Source organism: Hypanus sabinus, chromosome 31, assembly GCF_030144855.1.
Source record: "Hypanus sabinus isolate sHypSab1 chromosome 31, sHypSab1.hap1, whole genome shotgun sequence".
NCBI lineage: Eukaryota > Metazoa > Chordata > Chondrichthyes > Myliobatiformes > Dasyatidae > Hypanus > Hypanus sabinus.
In genome coordinates this window covers 30,772,645-30,790,258 of record NC_082736.1, presented here as the reverse complement: position 1 = coordinate 30,790,258, position 17,614 = coordinate 30,772,645, and the positions used below count along the sequence as shown (strand labels likewise).

Here is a 17,614-nt window from a genome sequence, read left to right as displayed (position 1 = left end):
CAGGTCCTCCATCTCTGCCCTTGGCCATCTTCTCTATTGTGCCCAGCCGTGGATTAGGATCCTCATTTCCGCCTCTACGAAACAGCGCCAAGTGTTATTTTGTCTCCCGCATTTCCTCCACCCTTCCCGGTCCAATGAGGTGCTGTCTCGACGATGGAGTCTCATCTCATCACGTGGCCAATCCACTTCCAGCGTTTCCTCGTGATGACTGTGGGCGTGCCTTCTTGGCGACACTGAGGGTGTAAGGTGTGGTCGGAGATCCTTCTTGGCCAGGAAGTACGGAGGATCTTCCGGAGGCTCATGGCGCGGAATGACGACAGCTTGGCGAGGTCGCTCTCTGTCACGAGCCAGCACTCCGACCCGTGCAAGAGTGTGGACAGAACACAGCTCTGCTATAGCTTCACCCTGGAGTGGACGCTGTCCTCGGTTATTGACCATCTTCCCTTGCTGAGTATGAAACTGTGTCACCAGTTGCTGCCTTTGGTTGCCAGGCCCTGCTTTCACTTGCGGGTTGTAATGATCCGTTTCTGCAGTTATTTGCGCTAGCTTGCCAGCGTTGTACGTGATTCATGCATTCCAAAAACCAATCTTGGCAGTATTCTGGGCTTCCTTCATCGTGTCAGTAGCTTCCTCTCGGTTTTCACTGCTGTCAGTCACGCAAGCCCCGGGTGGAAACTCAGGAACACCGTCATACTCGGATGCAGGATCCTTCATTGCCGTCTCCGTAACAATATTTTTGACCAGTCAGGGTTGGTAGCCCTGACTTGAACACCCACCCCCCCCACCCCCGAACCTAGAGGACCAGTGGACCATTGTCCTCTACCCTTTGGGCTGCTTGGCATGACTGACCCAACCAAGAGCCAAAGCATAAAGCCCTGACTCCAGCCAAGATAGTTCTCCAGGTCATTGAGGTACGCAAGCCTCCAAACCCAACAAGATTGTGGTCCTCTTGGGGGGGTGTGGGAGAAATGAGTAAGAGACTTATAATGGAAGGCTGTAGGAGAAGAGATATGACTCTTTAATGGCATGCAAGGTAGCCATTTGGCTCACTGAGGGCTACGCTGGTTTTTATTTTCCCTAGGTGTTCCCTTTCCAATCCATTCTCACTCCTGAACCCACCAATTCCTCCAGTTCTCCCACCTAGAGGAGGCAGCTGCAGGGAACCTGCTGCGTGCCGTCGACACTGCCCAGTCCGACACAGACTCATCACTTCTGTCCACATCACAGTGGCATAACGCTTTGTGGTGCCAGCTGTTGAGATCGGGGGTTCAATTCCCACTGCTGCCTGTGAGGAGTTTGTGCGTTCTCTCCCCGTGACCGCGTGGGTTTCTTCCGGGTTCTCCGGCTTCCTCCCACAGTCCGAAGACGCACTGGCTGGTCACCGTAAATCATCCCGTGATTAGGCTAGGGTTAAGTTGGGGGATTGTTTGGTGGTGCAGCTCAAAGAGCCAATTCTGCGCTTCATCTCAATAAATAAATCCCTCCCTCTTCCACTATGCCAGGCACTCACTACTCTGTGTCAGAATCTTGCCCCTCACATCTCCTTTGAAATTACCCCCTCACCTTAAATGCACGTCCTCTCGTATCAGACTTTTTGACCCTGGGAAATCGTTACTACCATGCACATTGTTTACTCGGTGACCATGGAATTTCATTGCACCCTTGTCTAAATGGCAGGTAAACTAAACCAACTAACCTAAATACTCTGCGCTATTTGGGATGTGGCAGGAAACCGGAGCACCCGGGGAATCCATGTTCGCAGGGAGAATGTGCGGTTAGTGTCATGCCTTACAGTTGCTGCTGGTGTTATCTGAAGGTTGCTAGTTCAAGCCTTGGCTGAGGCTTGCACGTTGTGACCTTGAACAAGACACTTAACCACTCATTGCTCTGCGATGACGCCGGTGCCAAGCTGCTTGGGTACTAGTACCCTTCCCTTGAACAACATTGGTGGCGTGGAGAGGGGAAGGCCTGCAGCTTGGGCAACTGCCGGTCTCCCACACAACCCTGCCCAGGCCTGCGCCCAGGAAACCTTCCAAGGTGCAAATCCATGGTCTATCGAGACTAACAGAGGCCTACAAACACAGTTGCTATTCCAGCCACTGTCTGTGAAGAGCTTGTACGTTCTCCCCATGACCACGTGGCGGTTTCCTCCCGCACTCCAGAGATGGAACGGTTAGGGATCGCGTCAGTGAGTTGTGGACATGCTAAGTTGGCGGCGTAAGCGTGGCGACAATTGCGGGCTGCCCTAAGCAGATCCTCAATGCAAACGAGGCATTTCGCCGTAAGGAAAGTCAGGATGAAGGGTCTCGGCCCAAAACCTCGACCATTTACTCCCCTCCATGGATGCCGCCTGAACTGCTGAGTTTTGTGTGTGTGTGTGTGTGTGTGTGTGTGTGTGTGCGCTGCTCTGGATTTCCATCATCAGCACAATCTGTGTTTATGATTTCACGGTACACTTCTAAATTTGATGAACTGATTACAAATAATACTAATCTTTTTGAAGTCTATTTACCCAAGGTCACAATCAAACCCAAGTGTTTCCAGCTTTGCGATAGCAGAACATCTGCTGTGCAAAAAGATGGTATGCAAAGATGACGGAGTGTGGGGGGGGAATAACAAGGGTGATGGGCTTCCTTCCATTGGATATATTTAAAGATGCTCCTCCCCTCCACTAGTCTGCAGGTCACCCTTGGCAAGGTGTAGCACCTGCTTAGCACCCCCCGCCCCGACACTCATGGTCATAGGAAGCCATGGGAGTAGGCAGTGGATGGTCATATGAGCAGATGGTGCATGTCACGTCCTGGTTATATGACCGCCGACACCAGGCAGACAATCTCTGAAGAGTATTGAGGTCAAGTCAAGTCAAGTCAAATTTATTGTCATTTAACTATATACATGTATGTAATTTATACAACCATATAATGTATATAGAAATGAGATGTTTCTCTGAGCAAGGGTGTAAAACACAGTAGTACGTATAATGCACTTATAACTTATGAAGGTAAGGATAAAATCTACAGATGAATCTCACATAAATAACAAATTAATGTGTGTGTATATATATATTAAATATTGTAAGGTACGGAACAGATTAACTGGTGACATTTTGAATGTGATGCGACAAGGAGTTCAGAAGCCTGACGGTCTGTTTCCCATCCTGACCGTTCTTGTCTTTATGCATCGGAGTCTCCTGACCGATGGTAGAAAGTCAGAGAGGATGCTGGATGGACGGGTGGGATCCTGGATAATACTAAGGGCCCCGCGTACGCAGCACTCCTGATAAATGTCCCCGATGGACGGTATGGAGACCCCTGTGATCCTCTCGGCCGTTCTCACAGTCCTTTGTAGGGACTTCCGGTCCGATGCTCGGCTGCTCCCGGACCAGACGGAGATGCAACTTGTCAGGTCGCTCTCGATGGTGCTCCTGTAAAGATGGGGGTGTGGGGGAGCCTTGCTTGCCTCAATCTCCTTAGGAAGCGGAGGCACTGCTGTGCCTTCTTGTTCTGGGAGGTGATGTTAATGGACCGGGTGAGGTCGTCCGTCTCGTAAAGACACTGTTGCCCAAGAGAAGGCAATGGCAAACCACTCCTGTAGAAGAATTTGCCAAGAAAAATCATGTGACTGCAATATGTGATGGTGCAAGCCAGCGAGCAAGGGGGGCACTCTCTGAGAAAGGACGCTCCCTTTGGAGAACTTCTCCACGCTGGCATTGGAGAGGATCCACAGGAGGTTTCTGGGAATGAAAAGATTAATGTATGAGGAGCGGTTGATGGCTCTGGGCCTGTACTCACTGGAGTTAATAAGAATGGGGGGGGGGGGGGGGTCTCATTGAAACCTTCCAACTATTGAAAGGCCTCAATGAGTGGACATGGAGAGGATGCCCCAGTAGTGGGAGAGTCTAGGAGCTGAGGACAGAAGAGATGTGAAAGGAATTTCTTTAGCCAGAGGGTAATAAAGCTGTGGAATTCATTGCCACAGATGGTTGTGGAGGCCATGTCATTGGATATATTTAAAGCAGTGGCTGAGGGGTTCTTGATTAGTGAGGGCATCGAAGGTTACGGGGAGAAGGCAGGAGAATGGGGTTGAGAGAGCTATGCCCAAATGGTGGAGCACTCTCAATGGGCTGGATCGTCTGATTCTGGTCCCGTGTCTTATGGCCTTTTAAGAGGTTTATGAGAAGGACCACATGCTCTGGAGGAGCCCGTGAGCGCAGAGTTTAAAGGCACTAATGATCTCAGATCGCAGGATACATTATGTACAGTTTAGCAGAACAACAAGCAGCTTCGAAAATCCACCCAGAACACTCTCACCTACCTGCGGACGATGTAGATGTTTCCATTCCGACAGGCGACGATGATCCTGAACTCTACGTCAAACTGGCCACTGACGTCCAGGAACACTGGCACGCTCGGGAGATTCACCTGGCACAGTCAGACAGGATTAACAACAGGGGGAGAAGCCAAGACCCAAAATTCCTTGATTATCAGCTCACACTCTGCACCACTCCTGTTCACTCTGACCCATTCCTATTGACCCTCCATTAAAAAGAAACTCCTCCAAGACATTCTTCTCAAAGGCTCTCGTTAAGCAAGGTTGCAACACCCACATGCATGATAAACACCTCAGTTTTCTGAAGTGCCTCGGAACATCTTAAAGATTAAAGTAGTCACCTCCACCCAGAAGATTAACTTCTTCAAATTCAGTCTGTGGAATCGGATAAGTCATGAAATTTGTTGGTCTGCAGCAGCAGTAACTTCCAATACAAAATTTTTAAAAATTACAGATTACAGTTTTATTTTTATATATAGTGTGTGTGTGTGTATTTATATATATACACACGCACACACACACACACACATATAAAATTATAATCTGTAATTTTATATATATTTATAATATTATGTTATATACATGTAGTGGGAAAAGAGAGCAAAAAAGAGTGAGGTAGTGCACATCAGTTGATTGTCCATTCAGAAACCTGATGACAGAGGAAAGAAACTGTTCCTAAAACGTTGAGTGTGGACCCTCTAGCTCCTGCAACTCCTCCCTGACGGTAGCAATGAGAAGAGGGCATGTCCTTTTTGACGGGGTCTTTAATGATGGAATTCACCTCTCTAAGCCATCGGCCTTTGAAGACGTCCTTGACTGTGAGTCGGGGCAATGGGCAGGAGGACGTGACTGCGAAAGAGGCAGGCTGGAGGATCCACGAGGAAGTGCTGGGGGAACCGTGGGCCTTCAGCTTGGTCAACTGATCTGAGATTATGGCTGCCCGCGAGGATGAGAGTGGGGGGGGGGGGGGGGTTGCATGAAAGATGCGCAACTGAACCACGGTTCGGGAAGCCATTCGGGGGTGGGGGTGGGGGAAGAGAAGAGAAACGTAGTTACGATTGGGGATGGTATAGTGAGAAGGAGAGACAGTTCTCTGTCACTAGGATCGAGAGTCCCGAAGGCTATGCTGTCTGACTGTGCACCGGATTGGGACATCTTCTCTGAATCTTTTTTTTAAATTTAGAGATACAGTGTGGAGCCAGCCCTTTTGGCCCATTGAGCCACACCTCCCAGCAATCCACCAACTTAACTAATTCCAATGACCAATTAACCTACTAACCGGTACACCTTTGCAAGGTGGGAGGAAACCCACATGATCAGAGAGAGGTGTAGAGACTCCTTATGCTGGACATCGGAATTGAACTCCAAGCTCCGACGCTGTGAGCAGTAAAAGTGTCGCGATAACCGCTACGCGACCGTGGCCCTGACAGAGGAATTTGGAGTGGGAGGGGAAAGATCCAGGAATCATGGTCCACGAGAGCACCAAAGACATAGGAAGAACAGGGAAAGAGGTTCCACTGAAGGAACTGGAGCCAGAACTCTGAACTGGTTCTACAACCTACTGGACTCTCCACAGCACGTACTCTCACTATTATTTATTATTTGCACAGTTTGCCTTGTTTTGCACTTTGGTTGTCTGTTTTTAAGTAAATTCTATTGTACTCCTTTATTTTCCTGTGAGAATGTGAATCTCAAAGTTGTATACGGGGCTGAGGGTGAGAATGGACATTTCTAGTCAATGACCCTTCATTAGAACTGTCACTCCTAAGTTCCTCTCGCATTCTCACACAGTCGAGGCTTGGGAATATACTGGGTGCTGAAAGGCAGAGGCGATCAGGGTGGGGCGCCACACGAGACATCCCGAAACCTATGCTTCACCAAGTCAGGGACCTAAAGGTTAAGTGGCACCCGGAGTCTTGGGCAGCAGGAGACGATAGAACAAAGAACGTTGGTCCTTTGGCGACAATGTTGTGTCCATCTTTTAACCTACTTCAAAACCAACCCAGCCCTTCCCTCTACATAGCTTCCTATTTTTCTACTTGTCTATGAAAGTGTTTATTAAGTGCCCCTACCTCTACCGTCACCCCATCAGTGTGTTCCACACATTCACCAGTCTGCGTGAAGAACTTACTTTGAACATCCCCCACACTTTCCCCCAGCTGCATTAAAGCTACAGCTCCTTGTATTAGACATTCCCACCCTGGGAAAAAGCCTCTGTCCAGCCACCCAATCTATGCCTCTCATCATCGTGTACACCTCATCCAAGTCACCTCTCATCCTCCTCCACTCCAAAGAGAAAAGCCCCAGCTCACTCAACCTCTACTGTAAGACATGTCCACCAAACAAGGCAGCATCCTGGTAAATCCCCTCTGCACCCTTTCTCAAGCTTCCACACAGTCCCTACAATGGGCCAACCAGAACCGAATACAATATTCCAAGTCTGAACAACCAGCTCCGCTTCACAGGGGCAAAGTCCTTGAAACACAAAGCCCGGTCCACAGTGTTGCGGGAGCTGCCTTGGGCAGCCAGATATTTAATTCCATCTTTCAGCAACTTCTTCCTTTCAGTCGGAGAGGCAAGAAGCTCCAGGAGCAGTCAAGGCGGACAGGTTCGTCACCCGATCCGGCCAGAAGTAGAGGCCAATGCACACTGCGGGGGCAGATCCCTGACCGGGGCTGAAAGCTGAGATTGGCAAAAGTAACTCGATCCCAAGGGTCGGGTGATACGCTCGAATCCCAAGGTCGCATCTCTCAACTTGAATTTAAAAGCAGCATGAGCTGACATCTTTGGGTGGCGGGAGAGGGGGGGGACCTTAGATAATTTGCAAAGCAACTTTAATGTAAACTCGCAGGCATGTCAAGTCAACTTCATTTAACTATATAATGTATATAACCATATAGCGTATTTAGAAATGAGACAACACTTCTCCGAACCAGGGTGTAAAGCAGGACACATAACGCTTGATAATTCAGGTAAGGAAAAATCTATAGATGAATTGCACATAAATAATAAAGTGCGTAAATTAAACGTTGTCAGGTACGGAACAGGTTAACCGGTGACACTTCGAATGCGATGCGGCAGGGAGTTCAGAAGCCTGATGGCCTTGGGGAAGAAGCTGTTTCCCATCCCGACCGTTCCTGTCTTTATGTATCGGAGTCTCCTGCCTGATGGTAGAAAGTCAGAGAGGATGCTGGATGGACGGGTGGGATCCTGGATAATACTAAGGGCCCTGCGTACGCAGCGCTCCTGATAAATGTCCCGATGGACGGTAGGGAGACCCTTGTGATCCTCTCGGCCGTTCTCACGGTCCGTTGTAGGGATTTCCGGTCCGATGCTCGGCTGCTCCCGGACCAGACGGAGATGCAGCTTGTCAGGACGCTCTCAATGGTGCTCTGTAAAATCCAGTCACGATGGTGGGGGTGCCAGAGCATTGCTGTGCCTTCTTGCTCAGGGAGGTGATATTAAGAGACCAGGTGAGGGCATCCATGAGTTAAACCCCCAGGGACTTGCTGCACTATGGAGGAGCCACTGATTCGCAGAGATGGCTCAAGGCGCTAAAGGTCCCATTCCCGAGACGGGAGCACAAAACACTTGCCCAGAGCTGAAGGATTGGCGCTTAACCCTCCAGGGGAAATGTGAAGCATCGTGGACCCTCCCGCGAACAGGCCTGGGAAGGCGTATCCCTGTACACCCCACATAGTTTAGTGGTGCTGCTCGAGGGATCGTGACGGAGTGTCACAATGTCAGGGAAATCCAGTGAGGGAGCTTCTCACGGTCAGAGGGTACGAGCGAGGAAACCCATCAGGGTCAGATGGGATGAATGAGACACTTCGTGGCCTGGGGAACCAGTGAGGGAGCTGCTTGTGGTCAGTGGAAAACCAATAAGGGAGCTTCTAATGGGCACAGGGTACTATTGAGGGAGCTCCCTCTTGGTGAGGGAGCTCCTCATGGTCAGTAGAAACAAGACAAAGAGAGAGCTCTGTGTGGTCAGTGGGAAACCAGTGAGGGAGCTCCTAATGGGCACAGGGCACTACTGAGGGAGCTTCACCTGCTCAGAGTGGGATTAGTGAGGGAGATCCTCGTGGTCACGGGGATTCTAGTCAGGGAGATCCACATGGCCAGTGGGGCACTTGTCAGGGAGCTCTGTGTGGTTTATCCCCCCTCTTTACCCCAGGGTTCCCAAATTGGGGATTGACGGACCTCCTGCTTGATGGTATTGGTTCATGGCGTAAAACCCCTGGCTCGACCGCCCCCCCCATAGATGCTGCCTGACCTGCTGAGTTTCTCCGACGGTGTGTTATTCACGATCTCCAGCGTCAGCAGAATCTCTGGTGTTCCCGCCTGCGTGACGGTGAGGTGCATAGATTGGCTGCTGACATTGAAATGCACAGATTGGCTGTTGACATTACCACGTGCCCACATCGCAAAGAGAAGGAAAAAAAGCTGCAGAGCAGCTCCGGACATCCAGGGGTTGTGTAAGGTGCCATTCAAAGGCCAGCTGCTTGCTTCTAAAAGCATTCCAGCTCTCGTGCTATTTTAAGACGCCCGTTTTTAACAAAGGGTAAAGTGTTATGGGATAGTGAGGGACACATACCAGCTTGTGTGCACAAGGCCACAAGGCACAGGAGCAGAATTAGGCCAGTGAGTGCCAGCTGATTTATTACCCCATTCTCCTGCCTTCTCCCTGTAACCTTTGACGCCCTGACTAATCAGGAACCTATCTACCTCCGTTTTAAATATACCCAATGACTTGGCTTCCACGGCTGAGTGAGGCAGTGAATTCCACGGATTCACCACCCTCTGGCTACAGAAATTTCTCATCTCTGTTCTGAAGGGTCCTCCTTCTGGTCGTTAACTCCCCCAATGTAGGAAGCATCCTCTCCACAGCCACTCCATCTGCGCCTTTCAACATTCGATAGGTGTTGACGAGGTCCCACCCCCCACGCAAATACTCCTCATACGTTAACCCTTTTATTCCCAGGACCATTCTCGCAAAGCTCCTCTGGACCCTTCCCAAGGCCAGCACATCCTTTCTTAGATGAAGGGCCCAAAACTGCTCGCGGCACTCAAAGAGCGGTCTGACCAACGCCTTATAAAGCCTCGGCACTACGCGACCTCACGGCCCACGGGTCGATCACCAGGTGCCCTATTGTGTGAAAAAGCAGGCGCTTACAGATGGTGACTGGACGCGTGTTTAAAATCTGATATGAACACACACTGGACATGCCAACTGTCAAATCATAAATTCCTAATTTACATTTAGAATGGAATCTGCCTATGTAAACAGATCGCGCTATAATTACCTCTTCCCTCTGCCCCTTCACCACCATTGGTAGGAAGCTGAGACCACTACAAGACAGGCTTGCACTGCCAGGCCTCATTACACTTATGGATGTGCTTAACCTCAGAATGGGGGCCATGCCCACCAGGTTTATAAGACCATAACATATAGGAGTAGAACTAGGCGATTCAGCCCATCGAGTCTGCTCCACCACGGCTGATTTATTATCCCCCTCCATCCCATTCTCCGGCCTTTCCCCCATAACGTTTGACGAATCAAGAATTTACCAGCCCCTCACAAACAAGAGAAAATCTGCAGGTGCTGGAAATCCAAAGCAACGCATGGGCAGCATCAAGGGTAAAGAGTACAGTCGACGTTTCAGGCCGAGACCCTTCAGCACGTCGACTGTACTCTTTGCCATCGACGCTGCCTGGCCTGCTGAGTTCCTCCAGCATTTTGCGTGCGTTGCTCTGGATTTCCAGCGCCTGCAGATTTTCTCTCATTTGTGAGAAGACCATGGAAGAAAGGAGCAGCACCAGAGGGAGGTGATGAGCAGGTAAGGGGATAGGTGAGTGAGGGAAATGAGAATGGGGAATGATGGAGAGTGGTTGGGGGTGGGGGGGTGCATTACTGGAAGCTTGAGAAATCGATGCTCACACCATCAGGTTAGAGATTACCCACGCGGAATACAAGGTATTGCTCTTCCAACTTGAGTGTGGCCTCATCATGACAGTAGAGAAGGCCACAGACTCACATGTCAGAATGGGAATGGGAAGTAGAATTGTAATGGATCACCGTGGCAAAAACAAAAATGACACATATTCACCACCCTCTCTGTTCTGCTAACCTTGATTCCCCGAGTTCTCAGCTCTGTCTGGAATGACAGGGCTGTCCCATTGGTAGCGTAGTGGTTAGCACAAAGCTTTGCAGAAAAAGGAACCCGAGTTTAACTCCCACCACAGTCTGTAACGAGTTGGTACGTTCTCCCATTGACCGCGTGGCCTTCCTCGGGTGCTCCGGGTTTCTCCCGCAGTCCAACATCAAACAGGTTGGTAGGTTAATTGGTTCCATGATAAGGCCAGGACTAAATTGGGGGCAGGGTGGGGGGGGGGGAATTGCTGGCAGCGTGGCTCTGAGGGTTGGATTAAATCGGGGGGGGGGGGGAATTGCTGGCAGCGTGGCTCTGAGGGTTGGATTAAATCGGGGGGGGGAATTGCTGGCAGCGTGGCTCTGAGAGTTGGATTAAATCGGGGGGGAATTGCTGTCAGTGTGGCTCAAAGGGTTGGATTAAATCGGGGGGGGGGGAATTGCTGGCAGCATGGCTCTAAAGGTTGGATTAAATCGGGGGGGAATTGCTGGCAGCGTGGCTCTGAGGGTTGGATTAAATCAGGGGGGGGGGAATTGCTGGCAGCGTGGCTCTGAGGGTTGGATTAAATTGGGGGGGGAATTGCTGGCAGCGTGGCTCTGAGGGTTGGATTAAATCGGGGGGGGAATTGCTGTCAGCGTGGCTCTGAGGGTTGGATTAAATCGGGGGAGTGGAATTGCTGGCAGCGTGGCTCTGAGGGTTGGATTAAATCGGGGGGGAATTGCTGTCAGCGTGGCTCTGAGGGTTGGATTAAATCGGGGGGGTGGAATTGCTGGCAGCGTGGCTCTGAGGGTTCGATTAAATCGGGGGGTAATTGCTGGCAGCGTGGCTCGAAGGGTTGGATTAAATCGGGGGCAGGGTGGGGGGCAATTGCTGGCAGCATCGCTCTGAGGGTTGGATTAAATCGGGGGGGTGGAATTGCTGGCAGCGTGGCTCTGAGGGTTGGATTAAATCGGGGGGGAATTGCTGTCAGTGTGGTTCTGAGGGTTGGATTAAATCGGAGGGGGGAATTGCTGTCAGCGTGACTCTAAGGGTTGGATTAAATCGGGGGGGCAATTGCTGGCAGCGTGCCTCTTGAGGGTTGGATTAAATCGGGGGGGGGGAATTGCTGTCAGTGTGGCTCTAAGGGTTGGATTAAATCGGGGGGGGGCAATTGCTGGCAGCGTGCCTCTTGAGGGTTGGATTAAATCGGGGGGGGGGGGGAATTGCTGTCAGTGTGGCTCTAAGGGTGGAAGTAGCCTATTCCGCACTGTATCCCCATAAATTAAAATAAATAGAGAGGGTGAAGGACTTTTTGTTTGACCTATTTTGCCAAATAATTACAAGTGACCTTGTTCTGTCGATAAAGTCTCTTCTCCAGCCCTCCAAGACCTTTTTCAGATCCCAGAGGGCTTGATTGTTCAGATCTCACACTAATGGGAGAGTCACAAACCGGGGGGACATGATCACCATAAGACATAGGAGCAGAGTTGTTAGGCACGATAATCCACCCCTCCATTCCATCGTGGCTGATTTATTATCTCCTCTCAACCTCATTCTCCTGCCTCCTCCACATAACCTTTGATGCCCTGACTAACCAGGAACCTCTCGTTTAAACACACTCAATGATTGGGCCTTCCCAGCCGTCTGCGGCAATGAATTCCATGGATTCACCACCACCTGGCTAAAGAAATTCCTTTAGGAAATGAAAGAAAACTACAAGATTAAAAAGGTAAACACGAGGAAATCTGCAGATGCTGGAAATTCAAGCAACACACACAAAATGCTGGTGGAACACGGCAGCCCAGGCAGCATCTATAGGGAGAAGCACTGTCGACGTTTCGGGCCAAGACCCTTCGTCAGGACTAACCTAAAGAAAAGGTAGTAAGAGATTTTGATCTCTTACTATTCTCAAAATCTCTTACTATCTTTCCTTTCAGTTAGTCCTGACGAAGGGTTCCAGCCCGAAACATCGACAGCACTTCTCCCTATAGATGCTGCCTGGCCTGCTGTGTTCCACCAGAATTTTGTGTGTGTTGCAAGTGTAAAGGGGATTTCTTCTTTTTCTTTGTTGCTGTGTATGTAATCAAAATGGCTTCTTTGTTTTGTTAAAAGTAGGAATGCTTCTTTGTTGCGAGAGAGTGCTGGAAGCTTGTTTGGGTTAAAATTTACTGATAAAGAGAATTGTATTCCTTTGTAAACCAATTGGGATTAATGTTGTTCTTTCTTTTGAGTCCGTAAACTATTGTTGGCGGGCTTTTGGGGAGATCGGCGTCAGGGGTCGAGAGAGACAGGACGCGATGCTGTAAACTGGGCGAGGAACGGACCTCAAGCGGGGGTCCGAGGCCAGGAGGTACCCCGAGGAGAGGGACGAAGATAGATATGTTTGGTTGACCACTTCGGATGGTCCTGAGCTGCGAGTTGAGGAGTTCGGAGGGGATCGAATGGTGGCCAGAAGACTTCAGTAATTGAGCTCCAACGGTTGTGCACGAAGTGGTTCGGACTTTGATATGTTACGACTGTGCAGCAACTCTGAGGGGCTGAAGGGTACAGAGTCGCCCCCTCCTTTTTGAGAATCGCAAAATCGCTATTAATTCCGGTCTGGGGCCCAGGAAATGAGAGAGAATCCACAAGGTTTGGATTGTGTCCTGGCCTCAGCGAAACAAAAACCCCAGATAACGGCCATTGTCTCTTGGAGACGGAATTGTGTATTGAGTACTGTACTATTCATTGAAGCCCTCAGGGGACGACCAGAGAGGGCTGGTTGAGGGATTGCATCATCCCAACCTGTTTGACATCTGAGACCCCGTGAGTAAGGATAAAAGAGGGTCTGGGGAACAACCCCTTTAGACGCACCAGGAGAAACGTTAGAAATCCCGTGACAGCGTTTAATAGCGACAGCCGGTGGGGGGCTCGTGTGCGTCTTCCCTTGCCTGGGATTGGCAGGCTTGCCACGGAAGAACGGCTTAGCTAAAGGCGAGGCCACACTAACGAGACTCCGACGGATCGAAATCATAAAAGGAAAGCCAGCAAGTTTTTCTCCAAATCTCTCTCTCTCTCTCCAACCATTGAAATACAGCGGTCCCCAAAGGCTGCAGCCTGCACGAACTGAGTGACTTTTGTATTTCCATCGGACAATACATTATCCCCTAGACAACGATAGAGCGTATTTCTTATTGATTATTATTATACCTGCACTTTTAGATTTAGTATTGACGATGTATATTATCTGTATGTTTGCATTGATATAATTTTTTTGTATTTTTACTAATAAATACTGTTAAAAATAGTACCATCAGACCTCAACGGACCTCTCTATCTTTGCTGGTAAGTGACCCAGTTATGGGGTTTGTAACAGATAAGTTTGGCGCCTTTTGCTTTTTCTTTTCTTTGTATTGCCTAGTACTCTTTTAGTTTTAGTAAACTCCTTAAAGTGTATTCCATAACGGTATCTGGTGTGAATTTGATATTGCGTGTGTACGCGCAGCATAAACTTGATTCCCACAGCACCTGCGTGTATGGGAGGAGGGGTTGGTGAGTGGCTGGATCTCCTTTTCCCCTAGACATATACCAGCCTGTTGGTAAGTGTTACACAAGATTAAAAAGGTGGTCAGTTTAATCTGTGGTAGTAATAAGTTTCTAATTCAGAGGGCAGCGAAGATTTTGGTTTCTCAGCCCTCAAGAGCGATGGTAACCAATATGAAGTTTGTATAATTTATGCATTCTTTGATAATAAATGTACTTTGAAATATTTAAGGTGGTGATAGATAAATATTTGAAAGATTGAGTGTTACGTGTGTGGAACGGGTACAGCACAGGAGTTGAGGCCAGCAGATATTATCGACTCATGGGCAGGTTTGGGGACCTGGTGGTCTACGTCTGTTCCTGTGGGGCAGCACAACAGTGTAGCGTTAGCGCGGTCACTTTAGCGCGCTGCCGATCACTGATCGGGGGTTCGATTCCCACCGCTGCCTGGACACCCTCCCCGTGACTGTGTGGGATTACTCCGGGTGTTCCGGTTTCCTCCCACATTCCAAAGACGTGGGGGGGGGGGCGGGGGGTCAGGGTGAGTGAGTAGCTGGCAAGCTGTGTTGGTGCTGGAAACGTGGCGACACTTGTACACCATAAAACAATGACGCAAACAATACAATCTGACCAAAAGGACAGAGGATCAGAACTAGAATCAGAATTTCACTCTATGGTCCGACGTACACACGACAAATAAAGCCAATCTCTTTCATCTTCTTAATCTGTTTTCTTGTGCTCCCCCAACCCGTTGACCCAGCAACTTTCCCTCCTCAATCTTCTTCCATCGAGAAATGATCCTATGATCCTCCCCTAAATCTAGACTGCTATCCTTCAAAACATAGGTTTTCTGAGGCAAGGGCATTTTTGTAGCAGCCAAAATTTATAAAGGCTGGGTGGGTTGGGGGGTGGAGTGGATCTCCTTGTAACGTTCACGATCCTGAGAAGGCGATACGGGACATGCTGGAAGATTCTGGAGCATTTAGGGATTCAGCCTCAGGCAAATGATGAGAATCAGGCATTCAGGACCAAGTGTAGTGGGATCTGCTAAGAGCCTCGCACCTGTTGTGGTGCTTGAAGAGGCTGGGAAAAGCCTTCGGATCTGAAGCATACAGGATCTGGTAGGAGAGCCGGCTTCGGAGTCGAGTCAGAAGGGCGGTGACTGACATGGAGCCGATTGCCCCCCCCCCCCCCCCATCCCCTGATTTGTGGCGGCACAGTAGCGCAACATGTTGCAGCGCTGGCGAACCCAGTTCAAATCCCACCACCGTCTACGGGGTAAGTTCTCCTGGCGACCACGCAGGTCCCCGCGGGGAGGAGGAGAGGGGGTTCCAGATTCCCTCCACATCCCAGAGACACACGTGGGCGTGCTACGTTGGGGACAGAAGCCTGGTGACACTTGTGTGTTGCCCCCAGCCCAATCCCCGACTGCATTGGTCGCTGTCACCAACACCGCGTTTCGCTGTAAGTTCTGATGTTTCGATGTGGCAAATAAATCCTTGAAACCTTTATCTCACTCTAGCCCTATGTTGGGCAGGCCAGCCAGGGTGTTCACATAACATTCCTGCACTGTATACATGTCAGATAACCCGCTACGTCACACACAGACACTCATAATCAGGCTTGGAGCACAATTATCTATTTAATGGCAGAGGAAATTCCGAGTTTAGCGTTGGCTGCTCCTTTAAGGCCACAATGTGCACTCCCTAATAAGGCCACGATCTAAATTTAAGTTAGCACGAGGTTATTAGTGGCTCATTACGACTTCTTAACTGCACCACATTTAGCTGGTGTCTCCAGCTATTCAAACCCCTCACCACAGTGGATCCTTTGCCAAGATTCACCCGTCACCACCCGCTCCGGGAGGCTGCCTCCGATTACCGGGCTGACCGGCCCAAAGGCCCCCCCACCCCCACCCCGCGTTACCTTGGCCTGGATGGTGAACGCTTCGGGATCCAAGATGCAGACGTCCATGCTCTCAGTGCCGATCACCAGGCAGCCCACGGCGTCCTCGTCCGCCATGTTCTTGTTCAGCGTGCCCATGCACGTTATCACCGTCTGCAAGACACGAGGGGAGAGTGAGGGTGTGGGAGGGGGGGCAGGCTTCTCCTCAGGAAGGCAGCAAACACTCACAAGGGGAGGGCGGACAGGGCTTGGGAGCGAGGGTGGGGAGACAGGAAGTGAGAGGGGAAGATGGGGTGGCAAAGGGCTTTGGAGGGGATGGTGCAGGAGGGGATGAGGGAAACGAGGGAGTGAGAGTTGGGGAGGGAGAGTTGGGGGAAGGGGGAAGGTAGGAGTGAGGGGGGGTGCAGGCTGCTAGAGGAAAGGGGAGTGGGGGAAAGAAGGTTGTGGGGAGGGGAAGGTTGGGAGAGGGGAGGCCGCAGATGTGTGGAAGGGGGGAAGGCAGGGGATGTGGTCAGGGGGGGAGGGCGGCGAGAGTCAGGCAGGGAGTGCGGAAGGGGTAGGGGGTGTGAAAGGGGTGAGGGAGTACAGAGGGAGTCTTCTAGCCTTCATCCCCAGTTCCCTTTATCTCCCAGCTGCTGGAGTAGCAATCAGCTTGGGAATGCGAAGGTGAATTCCCCACCCCACCCCATCACCTTTCCCTGGGGGTCAGAGAGCCGCGGCAGGCTCTTGGCTCCGAGAAGCAGGATCAGTGCTGTTCTCATCCAGCGCCTGCTCTGGACAATGCAGGGTTAATGGAGCTGTGCCGGCCACTGGGCCCAGAGCACTGAGGCCATCTACCGCCACCAGTGGCATTGACACTGACCCATAGTTCAATGTGGAGCAACTCTCCGACTCCCAGCCGGGATGCTGCTGGAACTGCAGGGTGAATGGCCAGACTTGCTGCAGAGAGAGTCCTCCATACCTGACAAAACCGCCCCCCCCCCACACACCACCCCAAGCTCGTCTTCACCCCTCACTTCAGAGCAGCAGTCGTGTTTGACCCTGGGGTCAGCTCTGCCCCACCAGCTCCATAAAAATAACCACAAGGGATTCTGCAGATGCTGGAGGAACTCAGCGAGTCAGGCAGGGGCACTGAGGAGTGAGCGGAAGACCCCTCATCAGGTCTGGAAAGGGCAAGAAGCTAGAACGGTATCAGCGCTGAGCATCGACTGTTTATTCCCCTCCATAGATGCCCCCTGACCTGCTGAGTTCCTCTAGAACTATGTGTGTGTGTGACTCTGTTTATTGACACGACACCCCCACCTCACACACACAATCAGCTGCACCCTGGGCCCACCATCTTGCCTCATCTTTTCCCCCCACCCTGCCTCTCAAGAACTCCCCCACCATTTTATCTCTGCCACCTCTCTGTCTCCCTCAACCCCGTCTTCTCTCACACTTTAAGATAAAGATCTTAACATCACAACGTACCGTGAAAGGCACTGCGAACAGGAGAAAATCTGCAGACACTGGAAATCTGAGCAACACACACACACACACACACACACACACAATGCTGGAAGGACTCAGCAGGCCAGGGAGCATCTACGGAACTGAGTAAGCAATCAATGTTTCGGGCCAAGACCCTTCAGCAGGACCTGGTTTACTTATTTCCACAGGGGCTGCCTGGCCTGCTGAGCTCCCCCAGCATTTTGTGTGCGTTGCCGTGAAATGCTCTGCTTGTGCCAATG

The 17,614-nt window shown here is 50.7% G+C and overlaps 1 protein-coding gene across 2 annotated transcripts in view; it reads right to left on the bottom strand.

Annotated features, from left to right (window-relative positions):
- Positions 1–17,614, bottom strand: part of bbs1 (Bardet-Biedl syndrome 1) — a 67,695-nt gene that overhangs the window by 33,989 nt on the left and 16,092 nt on the right. For both annotated transcript variants that reach the window (XM_059955313.1, XM_059955312.1), the window contains exons 8-9: positions 15,906–16,037; positions 4,315–4,421 (exon numbers count right to left, since the gene is read on the bottom strand). In XM_059955313.1, coding sequence (XP_059811296.1) covers positions 4,315–4,421; positions 15,906–16,037 — 239 coding nt within the window. The remainder of the gene's footprint in view (positions 1–4,314; positions 4,422–15,905; positions 16,038–17,614) is intronic.